Source organism: Electrona antarctica (assembly GCF_951216825.1).
Source record: "Electrona antarctica genome assembly, chromosome: 19".
Lineage (NCBI taxonomy): Eukaryota > Metazoa > Chordata > Actinopteri > Myctophiformes > Myctophidae > Electrona > Electrona antarctica.
This window is the reverse complement of record NC_136800.1, coordinates 15046343-15065026: the sequence shown is the minus strand read 5'-3', so window position 1 is coordinate 15065026 and position 18684 is coordinate 15046343. Positions and strand designations below refer to the sequence as shown.

The 18684-nt window shown below is 41.9% G+C and overlaps 2 protein-coding genes across 2 annotated transcripts in view; one reads left to right on the top strand and one right to left on the bottom strand.

Annotated features, from left to right (window-relative positions):
- The window catches only part of LOC306912440 (glycogen debranching enzyme-like), a 31148-nt gene extending 24600 nt beyond the window's left edge, over positions 1–6548 (top strand). Inside the window, exons 28-34 of the mRNA XM_079488666.1 lie at positions 184–319; positions 1001–1113; positions 1687–1898; positions 2567–2664; positions 3226–3313; positions 4146–4279; positions 4863–6548. Coding sequence (XP_079344792.1) covers positions 184–319; positions 1001–1113; positions 1687–1898; positions 2567–2664; positions 3226–3313; positions 4146–4279; positions 4863–4980 — 899 coding nt within the window. The 3' untranslated portion in view covers positions 4981–6548. The remainder of the gene's footprint in view (positions 1–183; positions 320–1000; positions 1114–1686; positions 1899–2566; positions 2665–3225; positions 3314–4145; positions 4280–4862) is intronic.
- A 4528-nt stretch (positions 6549–11076) lies between these two features.
- Positions 11077–15076, bottom strand: LOC306942993 (E3 ubiquitin-protein ligase TRIM39-like; the record flags this gene model as incomplete). Its single annotated transcript, XM_079529199.1, has 3 exons — positions 13562–15076; positions 11801–11980; positions 11077–11136 (listed from the first exon to the last, which is right to left on the bottom strand). The coding sequence occupies exons 1-3, from the start codon at positions 14939–14941 to the stop codon at positions 11077–11079; spliced, it is 1620 nt and encodes a 539-aa protein (XP_079385325.1). The 5' UTR covers positions 14942–15076.
- Between the last annotated feature and the right edge of the window lie 3608 nt (positions 15077–18684).

Below are 18684 nucleotides of genomic sequence, written 5' to 3'. Positions count from 1 at the left end.
TGACATTGCAAAGGTTGACATTAAAAGCAGGGTTCTATTAGTTTGTGATGTACTTTGTATTTTGGTGGGGTTTTCCTGTAAGTAATCTAACCTACTAAATCAACCATTGCCCTGAAATATCCTGAAGCCATGCTCAACTTTCAACTTTGGACATTACTTGCTCTTACCCTTGACCCCTGCCAGGGTTCAACGTGGCTGCCAAAGTCGACCCAGCGACAGGTTTTGTATCTGGCGGCAACCGTTTTAACTGTGGAACGTGGATGGACAAGATGGGAGAGAGCGAGCAAGCCAGGAATAAAGGCATGCCTGCTACGCCGAGGTACAGTAATACCACACGCACACTGTAGAATAGATAGATACACACACAGGCGTGTAGTCTGAAGGTTAGAAAATGGGGCACTTGGTTGACAGCTACCCACCAAGTATCAGACGTTAATGTAATCTCCCGCCACCACCAAGATTCCAAACTATGACGAGCCGTAGATGTGCCGTTCCAGATGTGTGGGTGTATCAGCAATATTCTGCTGACAACATGCAAATCTGCCTAATGACATAATGCCATATGTACTGGCAAACAAATATCACACCCCCTCTCTTCCCCTTTATTTGTAGAACGGTTTACATAGACTGGATAGGATGCGCAGATCAATTATTACATGACAAAATAAAATGCAATAAAAGCCAGGGTTCTTATGGCTGGTTGTCCCTTTTCATTAGACCCACCTTGTTAGTCCTGTAGCACCAGCGGTTCCGGTACCGTTGGTGTCTCAAGCTTTCAAACCCAAGCACTTATCACCCTTACACTAGAGGTCAATCAAAAGGATAAGAGGCGTAAGGCCAATATGTGCTTGGGTCCAAATGATAAGAGGCTAAGATAAGATATTAGAATCTAGACATTTAGATTTTGAATCGTTTAGATAGGTATTTGAAGGCTTCTGTCTGCCTCGCTCACATTCTCTAATGTTATCGTTTTGAATGTGTCTGTGTGTCCTTGCTCCAGAGATGGAGCAGCAGTAGAGATCGTTGGTCTCAGCAAATCCACGGTCCGCTGGGTGGTGGAGCTCCACGAGGACGGACAGTTCCCCTACAGTGGCGTCACAGTACACAGAGATGGTAACTCACAGACTGTAACCAATCACCATAATTGCAGTTTAGACCAGGGGTCGGCAACCTTTTTCACATGAAGTGCCATGTTTTCATTTTCGTGATAGTCAGTGTGCCATAATATATTTATGAGACCACATCTAAATGAAATTATCTCAGCTGATTTTGATTGTCCATAGGATACACATAACAAGTTAACAACCTTAGAAATGTTTTCTTTCACATCAGGATGTAATGATCATTAAACTCGGAGCAATAACCCACCTATCTCCCAGAATCCCGCCCCAGTCATGAGTCATGAGTTAGGAGTTAGGAGTTTGAATGAATGCACAATTATGTGCAGGATGTAATGTAATTTGTAGATGTGAATGGACTTAATTTAACTCACTAAACGTTTTTGGAATATTTAATTTTAAAGGAAAAAACGTCTCTGTCTCACACTTATGCCAGTGTGCCAGTGATCACCGCCTAAGGTTGCCTACCTCTGGTTTAGACCCTTCATTTTTACAGAGACATTTGATTAAATTAAAACTCTCTCTCTATATGTGCAACTCTCTCTATATATATGCAATACATTTCCAGGTAAGGAAGTGTTCATCTCGTATGATCAGTGGAACCAGCAGCTCCAGGAGACGTTCGAGAAAGGTTTCTGGGTGTCTGGGGAGTCTGAGGACCCCAACGAGAAGCACCCTGAACTGGTGCATAAAAAAGGCATCTATAAGGACAGCTATGGGGCCTCCAGTCCCTGGTGCGACTATCAGCTGAGACCCAATTTCGCCATCGCCATGGTGGTGGTAGGTCAACAAACACACTTAGACAGATTTATATCATAGGGGGCACGGTGGCACAGTCGGTAGTGCTGTCGCCTCACAGCTAGAAGGTCCTGGGTTCAATTCCCGCTGGGGGCGTGTTCTCTCCTCCGCGTCATCAGTGCCCATAACTTGGTGGGGTTGGCAAAAGGGCCTTTCTGTGTGGAGTTTGCATGTTCTCCCGGTGTCCCCTAGGGTAGGTACCCTCACAAAAAACATGCAGTAATCCTGGTCTCTAAACTACCTCCCACTGGCCAGCCGGGGCGCCTGATGGAGGGGAAAGGGAACTGGTCGGAGTTTCCCTGACCGGACGCGCTACGTCCGGTCAGGGAAACTCTCCCCCGTCAGGTGAAAAGAAGCAGCTTGGACTCCTCATGCATAGAAGGAAGCATGAGGTCAGTCAGTGTAGCGCCAAAGGATTACATTAGATAATTGACACTGCAGGGTGAATAAAATGGGTTGCAAAATTGTGGGATAAAAAAAAAAGACAGATTGATATAATTACTAACATGGTGGTGGAATAGGGTGCCCAGATGTCCCAGTTTGGCAACACTAAAAATGTCCCTTTAATTTGTTAGTCAGTTGCAATAACTTCATGGATGTGATGATGTTGTTGTGATGATTTGGTTGACTGGCTTTGTACTGACTGACAGGCTCCAGAGCTGTTTACCGTGGAGAGAGCGTGGACAGCCTTGGAGGTCGCTGAGAAGAAGCTTCTGGGACCTCTAGGGATGAAGACCCTTGACCCTGAGTAATACACACACACACACACACACACACACACACACACACACACACACACACACACACACAAGATTCTGCATCTCAATTTGCCTGTTAATTTAAAAACAAATAGAACGCCCAATAGCAATTGTATTTTTACTCTCCTTTTTAATTTATCATTGTTGTTTTATTTTATTTTAATTTTTTTAAATAATAAGATGCACTTTGAGAAGAATGTCTTGTTCTAACTCTGGTCTGGTACATCAGCTCATCATATAAAAGTAACACTTCATGTTGTCTGACATCACCTTGGTGACATGGTAAACTGTAACACTCCATGTTGTCTGACATCACCTTAGTGACATGGTGCACTGTAACACTCCATGTTGTCTGACATCACCTTGGTGACATGGTAAACTGTAACACTCCATGTTGTCTGACATCACCTTAGTGACATGGTGCACTGTAACACTCCATGTTGTCTGACATCACCTTAGTGACATGGTGCACTGTAACACTCCATGTTGTCTGACATCACCTTAGTGACATGGTGCACTGTAACACTCCATGTTGTCTGACATCACCTTAGTGACATGGTGCACTGCGGCGTCTACGACAACGCCCTGGACAACGACAACTACAACGTGTCCAGGGGCTTCAACTACCACCAGGGACCGGTGAGTCACACAGCTCTTTGCTGCTCTGGAGACGGTAGTGCCACTTAACCCATTAAGACCTTAGGCCAAACCATTAAGACCTTTGTTGACCACCAGGTGTCACTGCAGCCTGCGGCTGCAGTGACACCTGGTGGTCAACAAACGCTATTTCCAGCATGGGTGGCTGGTAGCCTTCTGGGCACCTTGGCTGATAATCCAGTCTGGCAGTGTGCCGCGGGTTCGACTCCCGATTCTGACGGCCTTTACTGCATGTCACCCCCCATCTCTCCCCATTTCCTGTCAGCCTACTGTATACCTATCCCTCTATGAAAAATAAAATAAAGGCGAAAGCCTTAAAAAAACAAAAAAAATAGAAACGCTTTTTCCGATTCCGAGACATACAGATGGTACTCAGACATACAGACACACATTGCTGTCTATAGGAGTGGCTAGCACCACTCAAAAAAGAATCAATACAGTCAAATAAGTGAAGATGTGACTATATATAACAGTTGTGATCCAGCCAGTGGCTTGGTGTATAACAGTAGGGATACAGTCAGTGGCTTGGTGTATTTATTATACACATAACAGTAGGGATCCAGTGGCTTTGTGTACACACCTTTTGTAAGGACTCAGGTTTTGTTTGTAGTGAAAAGTGAGTGATGATTGTGACAATTTGCAACAAGCATTTCCAACAATTATGTTTTTATGCATAAATGCATGCAGTACTTTTCAATACTTTGAAATAAGGACCAGATGATGGATTTGCATATCTGTCTTTCTGCCTCTCTTTCTCTGCCTCTCAATCTCAGACTGTTGATAATTCTGTGTCTGCATTTCTCTCTGTAAATAGGAGTGGTTATGGCCAGTAGGCTACTTTCTACGTGCTAAACTGCACTTTGCCAAGATGCTGAGTGAGGAAGCCTACAGAGAGACTGTCACCCTGGTCAAAAATGTGCTGTCAAAACACTATACCCACCTGGAGAGGTAGGAATACTTGGTCGGCCTGTTTCTATGTGGTTCCTGGCCTGTCCTAAATCCTGACACCTAACTGAAGCAACTGTAGTCTTTTGTCCTCTCTCATGTATTTCAGTGTAGGGCTGGGTGATATTTCAAATTCTCTAGTTTTATAATGGGAAAAATAAGAAAAAAGCTCAGGTCAGGTGAAAATGATTCACCCAAATCATCTTCTCTCTCTCTCTCTCATATGGTTTCAGATTTCAGTAAACATGGATGGATGGTCCATTGTGTTTATGGAAGTTTATAGAAAATGTGACCTTTTTGTGGTGTGTGTAGAACGTTGATGTCTGGTCCATAGATATCATTGTACAACTATCATGTTGTGTGTGTGTGTGTGTGTGTGTGTGTGTGTGTGTGTGTGTGTGTGTGTGTGTGTGTGTGTGTGTGTGTGTGTGTGTGTGTGTGTGTGTGTGTGTGTGTGTGTGTGTGTGTGTGTGTGTGTGTGTGTGTGTGTGTGTGTGTGCGCGTGCGTGCAATCCTCTAGTAAATGTACTTAGCTACCGTCCACCATTGGTAAGGACCTTTATGTTGCTGTTCTCGTCTCTCTCAGGTCTCCATGGAAAGGTTTACCAGAGTTGACCAATGAGAACGGCCAGTACTGCCCCTTCAGCTGTGAAACCCAGGCCTGGTCTCTGGCCACGGTGCTCGAGGTCCTGCATGACCTCTAGACGACCTCCCTGCGTGACCACATCTCTGCCTGTGTTGTTGAGAGGTTGTCCTTTCTGTGTGCATGGAATCTTCTTCACGTTTGAGTAAAAGGTCACACACCCCTCCCTACTAGTAGTAGGGGATAAAGTACATGTTTTGACCGCGATGGAGGGGCGCTGTCTCAAGCGAACTTGAGCCACGAGAGACACCACCGAGCGTGCTAAAAAGTGCACGAGTTGCCGTGTCAAACATTGTGAAGTTCGCTTAGCCGAATTGGACCCGTTGGAGTTGCAACCCGATGTAGTAACAGAACAGAATAGTAAATCATGTTCTGGCGAGAGTGTTTTCCCCAACTGCCACTCACAGCGCGTCCTTGCACAAGTGCACTGGCCAATCACAGCATGTCCTTACTCAAACGCAAAGAAGATTCCATGCTCGCGTCCTTACTCCTTTCTACTGTAGTAGTTCCTGTTGTAGCCCAGCGAGGAAGAAGGAGATTTCACAGGGCTGATACAAACGGGCACTTTACTTACAGTAATATATCCGTTTTTGTGAATTCTCCCTCTTCCTCATGAGCAAGGTCTAACGTCAAGGCTACATTTATACTCTGTTGCATGACCAGCACTTTTTTCCAGTTGAAAACATATCATTTCTGTAGAGAAACATAGTTGCGCAACAAAGTATAAATTAGCGTGAAAGAAAGATTACCAGGTTTAGCCCCAATAATTCTGCAGTGCCTCCTCCAGTAGCTCAGTTATTTTTTTTAAATAAAATACCACTTCTAAATGGATATACAGTAGAACCAGCATTTTACAGAGCCAGCATGTCTATTAGATAAATAACTGACTAAAATCCAAACATTCTGGTCCTAGTGCTGGTTCATGCACTACCATCACAGAAGTGCTGATTGTTGTTGCAGTTGTCAGTGTCTATACCTGAGTAATCTATAGATCAGTGATTCTCAACCTGTAGGCCCAGCCCCTGCTATTACAAGTGGGCCCCCGACTAATAAGATTTTCAAGTGGGCCCTGATCCACAGGTTGAGAATCGCTGCTATAGATCTTGTAGAAAGAAAGCTCTTGGGGTGGAGTGGTGCATTGTTTGGCCTACAGTGCTTGACCTGACTAGAACACACACATGTATTATGTTTAGTTGAGTCACAGCAGGTCATTTGAAAACCCACAGGCTGTGGTAGCTGAATGTTCAGAACTACTGAATTCTTCATTGCTGTACTGCTAAAATGTCTTGTTCTGTAAATGGAGGGATTATTGGCACACACACACACACAGATAAATACTTAGTTCAGTTATTAAACAGTTTTTCAATAGCAGTGTATTGTTTTGCTGTTTACAAAGTATGATCTCAGTCTGCTGAAATGGGTGAGAATAGATTTAAACAAATAAGCACTGAAACTGTAACATCTGTCATCCAGTTCATTATTTTTACGGCAGGGGAAATCTTTTTTTTCTGCATTCTGTCCCAAATCAAAGAAGCTCGGTCTACTGATACTTTAATTAATTGATAATTTCTACCCCTCATTGAAATTGAATTGTGATTCACTATGGAATAAATATTAATTGACATGGGATTTTCCTTTTTTAGCTTTCACTTTATGTGAATATACACACATATACAAACATTCATTGGGTTAATTTAACAAGACTGTAAGTAACATCATGATGAAAGATGGTATCAAAATACATCTGTGTGAGTCCAAAGCCCAGATACAAACAAGAGCTCTGAACCATTCCACCCCGACGCCTAATATATACTATGTCACACAATGATGGCACAATGTGTCACATTGTTAGCTTGAAGATTGGCCTATAGTCAACACCTGCGTAGCGTGGTGAAGTATAAATTAGGTTTTTACTTCCTTTTACTTTTGGCTGTAGCTCGCTCTGTCATGCTGTGATTTATTTTTTCCTTTTTTATTGAAATCATTGGTGTTGGTGTTTATTTAATGTTGCATCACCTGGTGCATTTCTGTCCTAGACAAAACTGGGTTCAATTCACTTTCCGTATGATTTCGTTATTAAAATAATAATTGTCTGGCATATCAAAATCATATATCCAAAGAATTATACAATCACTCAGAATAAATGCTGTCATTAGCAATGTTTTTCTCTGCAGAGATTAATGCAAATTGATGTCAGCCTTGCAGTGTCAGTCGGCTTCATTTTATTCTTACACATGCTGCACTGTTTGAGAAGAAAAAGGTAAAACATTGTAGAGTTTTTTATTAATGGAGAACGGTCATTTTGACAAAAGCTGCTTTGTGTCTGAGAATGTATCTATATAATGCCATTACTGGTTTCCTGTTTTAAGTGTGTCATCACTGTGGACTTATGCCCTTAAAAAAATGCCCTACCTCTTAACCATCACACCCTAATCTCTTAGCCTGTTCCTCACATGTACACACACAAAAAAAATCATTGACAACGTTTTTTTTTTTTATAAATTCAAGATCACAGGACAACTGATGCACCAATGATGTTGCATGCACCTCTTTATCCCCCATGTTTTCATATACTTAAGTTACACTTTCTTTTATAAAATGCTCTCAATATACTTGCCACTTTACATCCTTCACCCTATACCCTTAAATATGAACTTCACCCTAAACATCCTCCACCCTATACCTTTTACATATTAACTTCACCCTAAACCATCCTCCACCCTTGCATACTAACTTCACCTGGGCCGGCCTAAACCATCCTCCACCCTTACATACTAACTTCACCTGGGCCGGCCTAAACCATCCTCCACCCTTACATACTAACTTCACCTGGGCTGGCCTAAACCATCCTCCACCCTTACATACTAACTTCACCTGGGCCGGCCTAAACCATCCTCCACCCTTACATACTAACTTCACCTGGGCCGGCCTAAACCATCCTCCACCTTACTCACTTAATCCTAAACCATCCTCCACCCTCCTCCCTTGCATACTAACCCTGCACACTAAACCATTGTCCACCCTACACCCTTAAATGGTAAACGTTTATGGACGTTCTTATGGAAGAACATAAAGGTTTAAGAAACTATCATTTATCATAGGTGATGCTGTACAAGTACATGAATGTATTGTAACTATATTTAGCAGGTCAGGTGAAACGGTTTGGTAGTTGTGTGTTGGTGCTAGTTATTTGCATTTACTGATTATTATCCCTTTGTAATCAGTAAGAAATCCCCTTGGATTACACAAGTCTCTAGATCAATGATCATTCTCAGTGCATGATGTTGACAACATCAATTGGTATGAAGGTGATGAAACGGACAGTAGAACTTTGTTGTTGCCATTGTTGAGTTGGAATGGTTAAAGTTTCACACATCTGGCAACTATGTAATAACAGAACAGTTATTCCTAACCGTTGTACCTAAAACACAACAAAAATAACCAAAACAAATGTTGGTTTAGTACTTTCACATTCACACTTCCTCACCAGCATTTAAACTTGATATAATATTTCTCAAGAATTGTCACTCAACTGTAGCTTGCTGTTTCAAGAAGCAGGTTAACAAATATGTTTTTGAAAGTGCTTGTACAGTACGACCTGCTTGGGTAAAGTCCTACTGTATGTGGCCAGAACATATACCTGCAGATGTTTTGAGCAATGTTACAGGGAGGACAATGAAATGAGACATCACCTTGGGCAATGTTGCAATATAACATGGTTAAAACCTTTATCCAGTGTAGGATATTTGACTTGGTGTACTATTCTAACCCACACAGCCTTACTATCATAATCTGGTCATTTAATTGGTCAGTGTGTGGTTGCATCGGTTGTTATTGTGTTGTGGTTTCCAATGTTTCCCTAATATTGCCATAGAGATGTAATGAATAAACAACCTGCTACAGTACATGGCTGTGTGTGTGTGTGTGTGTGTGTGTGTGTGTGTGTGTGTGTGTGTGTGTGTGTGTGTCTGACTGACTGACTGACTGACTGTGTATGTGACTGACTGACTGACTGACTGTGTATGTGACTGACTGTGTGTATGTGTGACTGAGTGAGTGTGAGTGAGAGACGCAGCTGTCTCCATAGCCCCAATAATAGCCCACATTACAAATGTATCCATCAGCCAATGCCGCGTTCCACAGGAACTAAAGATGGCGAGAGTAATTCCACTCTTCAAAAAAGGAAGCAAACTAGATACGGGCAACTACCGCCCTGTTTCCATTCTATGTTCCACATAAAAAATAATAGAGAGACTAATTTACGAGCAAATTAGCAATTACTTAAGTGAACGCAAGCTTCTGTTCGAATTTCAATCTGGTTTCAGAACATCGCACTCCACTGACACATGCCTACCATATTTGAATGACTACATCAAACATGAGGTAGACTCAGGCAAATACTGCGGCATGGTCATGCTGGACCTTCAAAAGGCATTTGATACCGTAAATCATTCGATCCTGCTGGAAAAACTGAGGGCGACTGGTTTTGATAGTAAATCTTTAGAGTGGATGAGGTCCTACCTTGAGGGAAGAGAACAAATGGTTGACATAAACGGAACCATGTCCTCCTCCCTCCCAGTGAGCTGTGGGGTCCCTCAAGGAAGCATACTAGGACCATTACTGTTTCTACTTTATATTAACGACATGAGTGCCGCCTGTAATTGCAAATTGTTCCTGTTTGCCGACGACTCAGCACTCCTGATATCAGGAGACAAAAAACAGGTTGAAGAGGCTCTCGGTACAGAACTCACGAAAATCCGAACATGGCTTACCGATAACAAACTCTCATTACATCTTGGGAAAACGGAATCCATTCTTTTCGGGTCCAACCGTTCCCTTAGCAGGATAAATGTTCTTGACAATAAGCTGACAGGTGAAAGCATAGCAACAAGGGCCATCAAAAGAGTAAATCAAAGGACAAGATTCCTGGCCAATTTCCTCTTTTGTCAACAAAAGGGCTCTCAGGACTTTAGCAGGAGCACTCATACAGCCCATCTTTGACTATGCTTGCACATCCTGGTTCTCTAACATCTCAATAGCACAGAAGAACAAGCTCCAAATCTCCCAAAACAAACTAATTCGACTTCTTCTAGGCCTGGGACCAATGACCCACCTATATGCAGAGCATCTGGATAGCATTGGCTGGCTCCGGGTAGAAGACAGGGTCAAACAATTGAAAATGGGTCTGACATTCAAAATTGTACATGCAGCTATGCCCTCAGTGCCCTTTTACTTGACCAATTACTTAAAAAAGGTGAGCGACACCCACACCCACAGAACTAGAGGTAGCGTAAACAATGATCTGGTGCCGCCCACTTACAAAACAAATATGGGTAAATTCACCTTCGGCAGCACTGCTATTCAGGTGTAGAATGCCCTGCCCCCTTCCCTTAAAGCAGGCAAATCACTGGCCTCCTTTAAAACAGACCTAAAATTTCACCTGTCAGCAGGTCAGAAGGAGAGGAGGTGACAAATTACTGTTTTAGATTATTGTTCATTGACTATATGTGTGTGAGTGCATGGGACCCGAATGGAAACAAGACCGCAAGGTCTTTCTTCGGAAATCCCTTTGGACCAACAAAAAATGCCTAGCTGTACATTGTGCTGTTTGCATTTCTTTCTTATTGTCTAATAAATAATATATATATATATATATATATATATAAGTGTGTGACTGACTGTGTGTGTGTGTGTGTGTGTGTGTGTGTGTGTGTGTGTGTGTGTGTGTGTGTGTGTGTGTGTGTGTGTGTGTGTGTGTGTGTGTGTGTGTGTGTGACTGACTGAGTGAGTGTGTGTATGTGTGACTGACTGAGTGAGTGTGTGTGTGTGTGTGTGTGTGCGTTTGTGAGAGATAAGTTAGAAGTTATTTTCATTCACACATATTTTATTTTATTTTATTTAACTGCACATGCGCCAATTTCCACCAAATGATGAGTCTGATATATACTGTATCTATATAGGCCTAAAAAACATGACAGAACTCTAAAAACATCATGGAACTAGCTAATAAATTATAATAACTAACAGCTCAGTAGGGAACAGAGAATCGTTCAAAAGTAGTGTGTGCTGCTGGTATTACAGATTGCAAAAGAATACATGCTTTCTGTGCATGAGAGAGTGCATCCAATGCCTGCATTTGTGCTTGCCCACGTGGATGTCAGTAGTGGAAAGACATATTTAGCAGAAATAACCACAGTCCAGTTTGGGCACATACAACCTAGGCAAACGGAGAGATAAAGACAAATGTGTTAGTAACACAGCGCAGCCCTACAGGAAGATCACAAACCAACCTGGTAGTAGTGAGTGAGTTAAAGGCCTACCCTTCCTTTCGAAATTTGAATGACCTCCATTGAGTTCAAATAAATTAGCCTTTAAGGTTTTAGAGAAAGTTTTTTTGTTTAAAACTTTAGTAGAAACTTTAGTAGAAAAACACAAAGTTAAAGAGTTAACTGCTTTCCCCAGTGGCATTACTGCAGACAACGGAGGGCCGTTTATGCTACTAGTATGGGGTGACAAAGCAGTACCTCTTGAAATGTGTGTATATCTTCCATCAAAGAGCACCTGTCTAGAGAGCCACTTTATCCATGCAGCGCTTCCTCCCTTTATATTGATCTACATGTAGGTTTAAAATCAAAATGGTTGTAACCAACAATCTCCCTCTCATAGTGTAAAATGCTATATCTACAGTACTATAGATATTAATCTGTGGCAAAAACTGTTGGGAAAATCCTATTTTTTAATAACAGGCTTCTGGTGAGAGCATTTCCCCTTTGGGTAAAGTCTAAGGAAAGGTCCTATACTCCTAGCTGTCATTAAATCTCTAAACGAGTCAAATCACCAACCAGTCGGAGAGCAATTAGTCACACTCAGTCAGTACTCACTTTGTCAGCAGAACCAGATGGGACTGTGGTGCTGCTAGATGGGACTATGGTGCTGCCAGATGGGACTATGGTGCTGCTAGATGGGACTATGGTGCTGCTAGATGGGATTATGGTGGTGCTGTTCACTGTTTCCAGACGCACAGAGCTGCTGTTCACCTGAACCCAGAATGTTCTGTAGTCCTGGATGAAGGTGACGCTGCCATGACGACAAAAAACAGTAACACCAGGATAAAGGGCAAGTAAAACGCCAATGACAAGTATAACAAAAATGACTACAAAAAACCTGGCTACTTTTAATAAAGTGTAGTGATGCTGTGTTATGGGTAAAGCATATTTTTACCAAGTTAGTTAGCATTTACACAGAAAACAGGTGAGTTAAGGGCCATACCTGGGGCAGATTTAGCGTAGTAATGAGCAGACGTATTAACACTGTCGTTTTTTTGTTTTTTCCAACAGAACCTGTCAAACCATATAGGTGTTTACCTGAAGTAGATATCTCCATAGTTACTGTTGCTAGGGGCCTCCCATGTGACACTGACCTTTGTTTTCTGTTCTGAGGATGCCTGACTAACTGATGAGTTCTACAAACACACACACACACACACACACACACACACACACACACACACACAGTGATAACTTTGTTGTATCAAAACCTCAAAAACCCTGAAATTTGGTTATTGTCTGTTTTTGATGAGAACTAGCCCCTCCTATGCCAAGCTTTGTGTGTTTGTGTGTACCAAATTTGAGATAATTTGATTCATTTGCTGACTTTGTGCGTACCAAATTTGATTGGCTAAGCACGGAATGTGATGTATGTGCCCCTCACTTCACTTCACTTCACTTCAAATGCATTTAATTATACTTATGTTAATTATATGAACTTAAATACAAATGCATTGGACATAAAAAGACAGTCAAATTGGAATACTAGTCATTAAAGTATGTATAGCGGGTCTTGTTTGCATGTTTGGAATTGTAACAGCTGAAATCAATAATATAATCAGTATTCCGATATTAACCTGTAGGCCGCATTAACTGAAGGTGGGGGCCGCCAGTTGCCCATGTATGAATTAGACCCATAAAACACCCACTTCTATTCTTACAGGAAGCAGTGACCAATGCTACATTGGGCCTATATACTGAGGTTTACAAAATAATCAGTTTTAATAGTTTGATTATGCCATTTTATCACACTTGAAGTTACCTACAGGGTTCATAGTCTATCTCTCACCTTAGCTTCATGAAACTTATGTATCACACTGACCTGTTCAAGTCATTGATGATTTGCCAAAGAAACTTGTATAACATGAGATGTGCAGTGTCTGCATTTATTAGATTTTGATTTACAATTTCACAATTTCAGTACTCTATCTCAGACCTCATATTCCCAAATGATTTAGTTGACAGAATAATTATATCAAAAGTCATAAGATACATTTTATAGTACAGTCCTCAACATTAACATTACAACATTAATTATTTATTATCACAATAATTGTTGAAATTATTTTAGTTACATTTATAATAATAATCACAATTATTATTATAATTAGGCAGTAAATATAATGCATAACAATGTGACAAGATAATTGTCTACTGATAAACTCGCAGATTAGATTATTGCTTAAGGATAGATTTCAATTTGACTCTCCTATTAGACCATAACATTATGGATAAAAAAATGTACCAGAGATCTTATCATCATCCTCATTCTCGACATCCCCCTCCGAATCTTAATCATTTTGTTTTTCGAGTTACCTTGAGCTTCCCAGGTAAAATCTTCAGAGGGAGTGTATCGCCAGTAGTGTAAATGTATGGAAAGAGTCTCTCAGTGAAAGTGTGTGTGAAGGTGTGTATGTGTGTGTGGGTATCAGGATCAGAGAATGACAGCTTTCCTTTGTTCCATTCCAGGTGGACTCTGATCTTCTGGGGGTTCTGTGTTACTGAGAGAGCAGTGACTGACCCTTCTGAGGTCAGTGCGGTGTATTTACCATTATGTAGTGTTATTCTCCAGTATGGTCCCCCTCCATTACCGACCCTCTGAAAAGACTCTGCTAACACACCCAGTCTCCAGTGCATATTGTCTCCAACCTCAACATCCCAGCTGTGAGTCCCTGAGTTAAATCCATCCGAACCCAAAACAACTTTATAGTGGTCAAACCTCTCTGGGTTGTCAGGGAGTTGCTGTCTTTCTCCATGGATCACTCTGGTCAGATCATCGGAAAATATGTATCGTGGACTGGCTGTGTTGGGGTCCAGAATGACAGGGGTGTAGGAGACAATGTCCTTCATCTTGTCCCAGACTCTGTAGGTCAGGTTACCCAGGTGTTTGGCCATATCTATCAGTGCTCCTGAGACCAGCTGTGGATCCTGTAGTGTTAACTGGACTATTTCCGTTGTGGTCTTGTAGTTGTGCAATGAGATGTGTTCAGCTCTCAGCTCCGTTTCTAAGTCCCAGATTGAGTGTGAAACTGTTGCTATCTCTCTGTTCAGACCCACAATCTTCTCCTTCATCATCTGTGTTTTCTCCTCCTCTTCCTCTCTCAGTGCAGCGATGCTGGCATCTTCTTCCTCTTGTAGAAACTGACGAAGCTTCTTAAACTGCTCCTCAATCTGCCGCTCTGTGTGCCGGGCCTGGGCCTTAATGTGTTCTTCAGTTTGGTCACAGTTTGTTTTAACTTTATTAAAGACCTCCAATTTTGCCAGTAAGAGCTTCAGTGATTTTTGGACTTCCTTCTTGTGATTCATTGTAGCTTCCTCGATGGGTTTGAATCTGTGGTTGGTGTGTTTCTCTGAATGAAGACACACAACACACACTGGCTGTTGATGTTCCAAACAGAACAGTTTGAGTTTCTCAGCATGCAGACTGCAGAGATCCTCAGACCCCGTTGAAGCTCCCATTGCACTCTCCTGTTTGAAGGACTCACACAGGTTCTTCAGAGCCAGGTTACAGAGGGAGGAATCAGTTGAGGATATTTGCTTACAAACTGGACATTCATTTATTTCCTTATCTGGTGTTCCCCATTCCTGCAGGCAGGCTCTACAGACACTGTGACTGCATTTCAGAATAATGGGATCTTTAAAGATGTCACAGCATACAGGGCAGGTGAGGTTTTCATGAGATGCCTGGGAAGCCATTTTGTCTCTGAACGAAGCTACACAACCTCAGGAAATCAGTCGAAACACTCCTCAGTCCAGAGTCCAGCCAGTCCTAGAATGTTCCATGAAGTTTACTTCCACTTTGAATCCTGATTCTTGTAGAAGTAATCTGGGTCAGTATACCCTCCTTTAGCTGTAGAAGTCTCAGTCTCAATGGAACTTCTGTACAAGTGTGAATAGTGTCAGTCTGTCTGTGTGTGTGTGTGTGTGTGTGTGTGTGTGTGTGAGAGAGAGAGAGAGAGAGAGAGTCGTCGAGGACTGTAAGCCAAGGTTCAATTGTACGAACGTCAACTCTTTCTATTTTTATAGAAAGAGTTCATGTAACAGCCACAGTGGGTGCCTACTTCACATGACCCCCTACAGGTCCTAATAAATAATTTGAAGTGATTAAATGTCTCATACCTCTATACCGTTACAGGTCAGCACAGTGAATGTGGTGGCGTTGAGATTGGTGAACCTTCCCACTGCCAGCGTTCCTGATGCCACGCCTGCTAAATTTAAACACCAGTTGTAGTTAAAATAATAATAAAATAATGCATTTTAATCATGTATAAAAACACGCATACGTTTTTTTTCCCCATGATCTCACCCTGTCCCTCTCGGCTCCTGGCCTGTAACAAGAAACCCTGGAATGCATTGGAATGGTTCCCCAGTGTCTCCATGGTGACTGGATTAGGGGGAGAGGTGAGAGAGGTTAATTTATACTTCATCGCACAGTAGTGTCAATCACAGATAAATCATTCATAATATAATAATAATACATTTAGATTATTTTTTTCAACACCAGAGGAACGGAGTAGACAGTTTAGAGCAGTGGTTCTCAAAGCGGGGTCCGTGAAGTGATTCCAGGGGATCCCCAGCAAAATTAGTTAATATAGCATCACAATCAGTTTAAACACTTGAAACCTATTTTATACCTTTGCTATAAAAGAAAAAGATCTACAAGCTTGCAATGTGTTGTGAGCTTGTAGATCTGCTATTTATTTATTTATTGAAAGATTTTGAGAGATATTTAAATATATTTGAATATTTTGGAACAATTCTGAAATGTTTTCTTACAACACTTTTTCAGATGGGGGTCTGCAGCCAAATACATTTTTGGAGGGTTCTTGACATGAAAATGTTTGAGAACCACTGGGATAGTGGAGGGGTGATGCTAACGGGGGAGGGTGGAATGTGTTAGAGGACTTCATATGCCGAAGGAAAGTGGAAGAAGTGAAAGTTGGTGAGAGGAGAGCTGATGGTGAAAACAGCAAACTTAAGCCTCAATTGCCGGCAGGTGTCGAACACCAAAAATAGCCGATCTAGAATCTCACAACGCGTCACAATGTGATGGGTTGTGTGATGATGAGCTTGTAGATTGGCTATTGTTGGTGCAAGACACTGCTGTGCAACTAACTATAAATCAGGATTTGGGAGAAAAGTGAAGGGGGAGGTCACAGTGAGTGACCTCTGAACTCTGCCCCTGTTACACAACACCACCTCTGGGAGGAGATGAGAGGCAATTAGAAAGGTCAAAGGTGAAGATGGGGGAGCAGAAAGAGAAAGAAGGAAAGTAAATGGGAGATTACAGAAAGTGGGGGTGGAACAGTGGGAAAGAAAAAAAGAGATGACTCAAGGAATTTGTATATAGAGTCAGACCTGTATTAGACATGTAAGGGTCCATTTGGTTACATTTGTATACTCTCTGAGTTAAAGGATAAATGAACTCTGAGGTTGGCAGTGGAGGAGTGTATGAAGATATAGGACTTGCATGTCAACATGGTGAAAACCAAGTTGCTGGCAAATAACACCACCTACTATATACGTCACTGTCCACACTATGGAAGACACATTATTCAACACCAGGACAGAGATATGTGCCTATACGTCACAGGCCGGTCCTTCCTTAAGCCAATTTTAATACAGTGTAGCACTGCCCCTTGAAGGTTAGTGGATGAAAGGGGTGACCAGGTTTGAGGCCTCATGTTTGGCCACAAGCCTGATTTAAGTGTTTCTGTTGGGGACCTGGAGACATGAGGTGTATAGCCTAGTACTTGGTAAGAAAACCTCAAACAAATGTTGATGGTTTGATTATTCATTTTGATTATATTATAATCAAAATGAATAATCAAACCATCAACATCACACCTGCCGAACTTTTATTGTTTGTTTGTTTGTTTGTTTGTTTGTTTGTTTGTTTTTTTGTAGGCCTACTCCTTTTTTTCACCAGATTGTTGGGCCATTTGCCTCTGGTTCTATTCAACCCGTACCAAATTGGGGAATCTTACCCTGTTCAGTTACATTGTCCAACATAATTATACAGTATATGGTTAATAATGCTATGGTTAATGTGTTTGTAGGATCCCTTACTCCTATTTGTGAGTGTAGTGTAGTCATTTCATAATATAGCCCTGCTACAATAGCCCATATATGGGCATATCGCTTGAATATGAACGACTCGGCGGCGGGCACCACACTCCCTCGAGTCCTTGCCAATGCACATGCCGAGTTTGAGGTAGCTCGGTACCAACCGTCCCATATAATGCACATGACCATATATGGGCATAGCGGTCGTATCTGTGGCTCTGGACAACCGGTTTGTTTATGGTTATGTATGAGTCATAGTGACGTGGCCGTGGTCTTGCCTATATATGGCGATATCAGCTTTGTTTATGGTTATGTCTGAGTCATAGTGACGTGGCCGTGGTCTTGCCTATATATGGCGATATCAGCTTTGTTTATGGTTATGTCTGAGTCATATAGTGACGTGGCCGTGGTCTTGCCTATATATGGCGATATCAGCTTTGTTTATGGTTATGTCTGAGTCATATAGTGACGTGGCCGTGGTCTTGCCTATATATGGCCATATCAGCTTTGTTTATGGTTATGTATGAGTCATAGTGACGTGGCCGTGGTCTTGCCTATATATGGCCATATCAGCTTTGTTTATGGTTATGTATGAGTCATAGTGACGTGGCCGTGGTCTTGCCTATATATGGCCATATCAGCTTTGTTTATGGTTATGTATGAGTCATAGTGACGTGGCCGTGGTCTTGCCTATATATGGCGATAGCAGCTTTGTTTATGGTTATGTCTGAGTCATAGTGATGCCAATTTTAATATACCTAGGCTGGTTCTCACCTGTGATGATGTCACCGGGCCTATAGATGGCAGCAGAGACATAAACGGTGTATGGAGAGCTGGAGTTGGCAGGGAGGAAGGGTTTGTGTCCTGGCATCATACTGGCACAGGAGTATGCCACAGAGCCATTGGAGAATGACACGCACTTCTCCACGCAACACACACACAACACTGACAGCCCATACACCACAGATTTAAGGGCCATCTGGATATTAAGACAGGAATGAGGTACAAAACATTAAATCAGAATAAGTCAGAATAAGTCCTCCATACTGACACGTGGTTCACGCATATAAGCAAATATTTAACATTTATTTCTTGAAAAATAAAAAATATATATAAGCTATTTTTTTCTGGTCTAGAGTAGAGGCAAAGTGTGGCAAAAGTGTTCAGAAAGTAGAGAAGATTTCACATGGATAGCTGGCCCATGCCACTGGTCAGCAGTGCTATAGAGAGCTGTGTTCCAATGTTGGCACTTAAGAGGCCATAAGTCTAGCAAAAGGACTATACCCAAGTAAATAACCAGCATGTTTACTTTACTAAGTAATTTGTTGTCATTTTCAATCTGAATATTGTATAATTGGCCAATTAATAGCAGG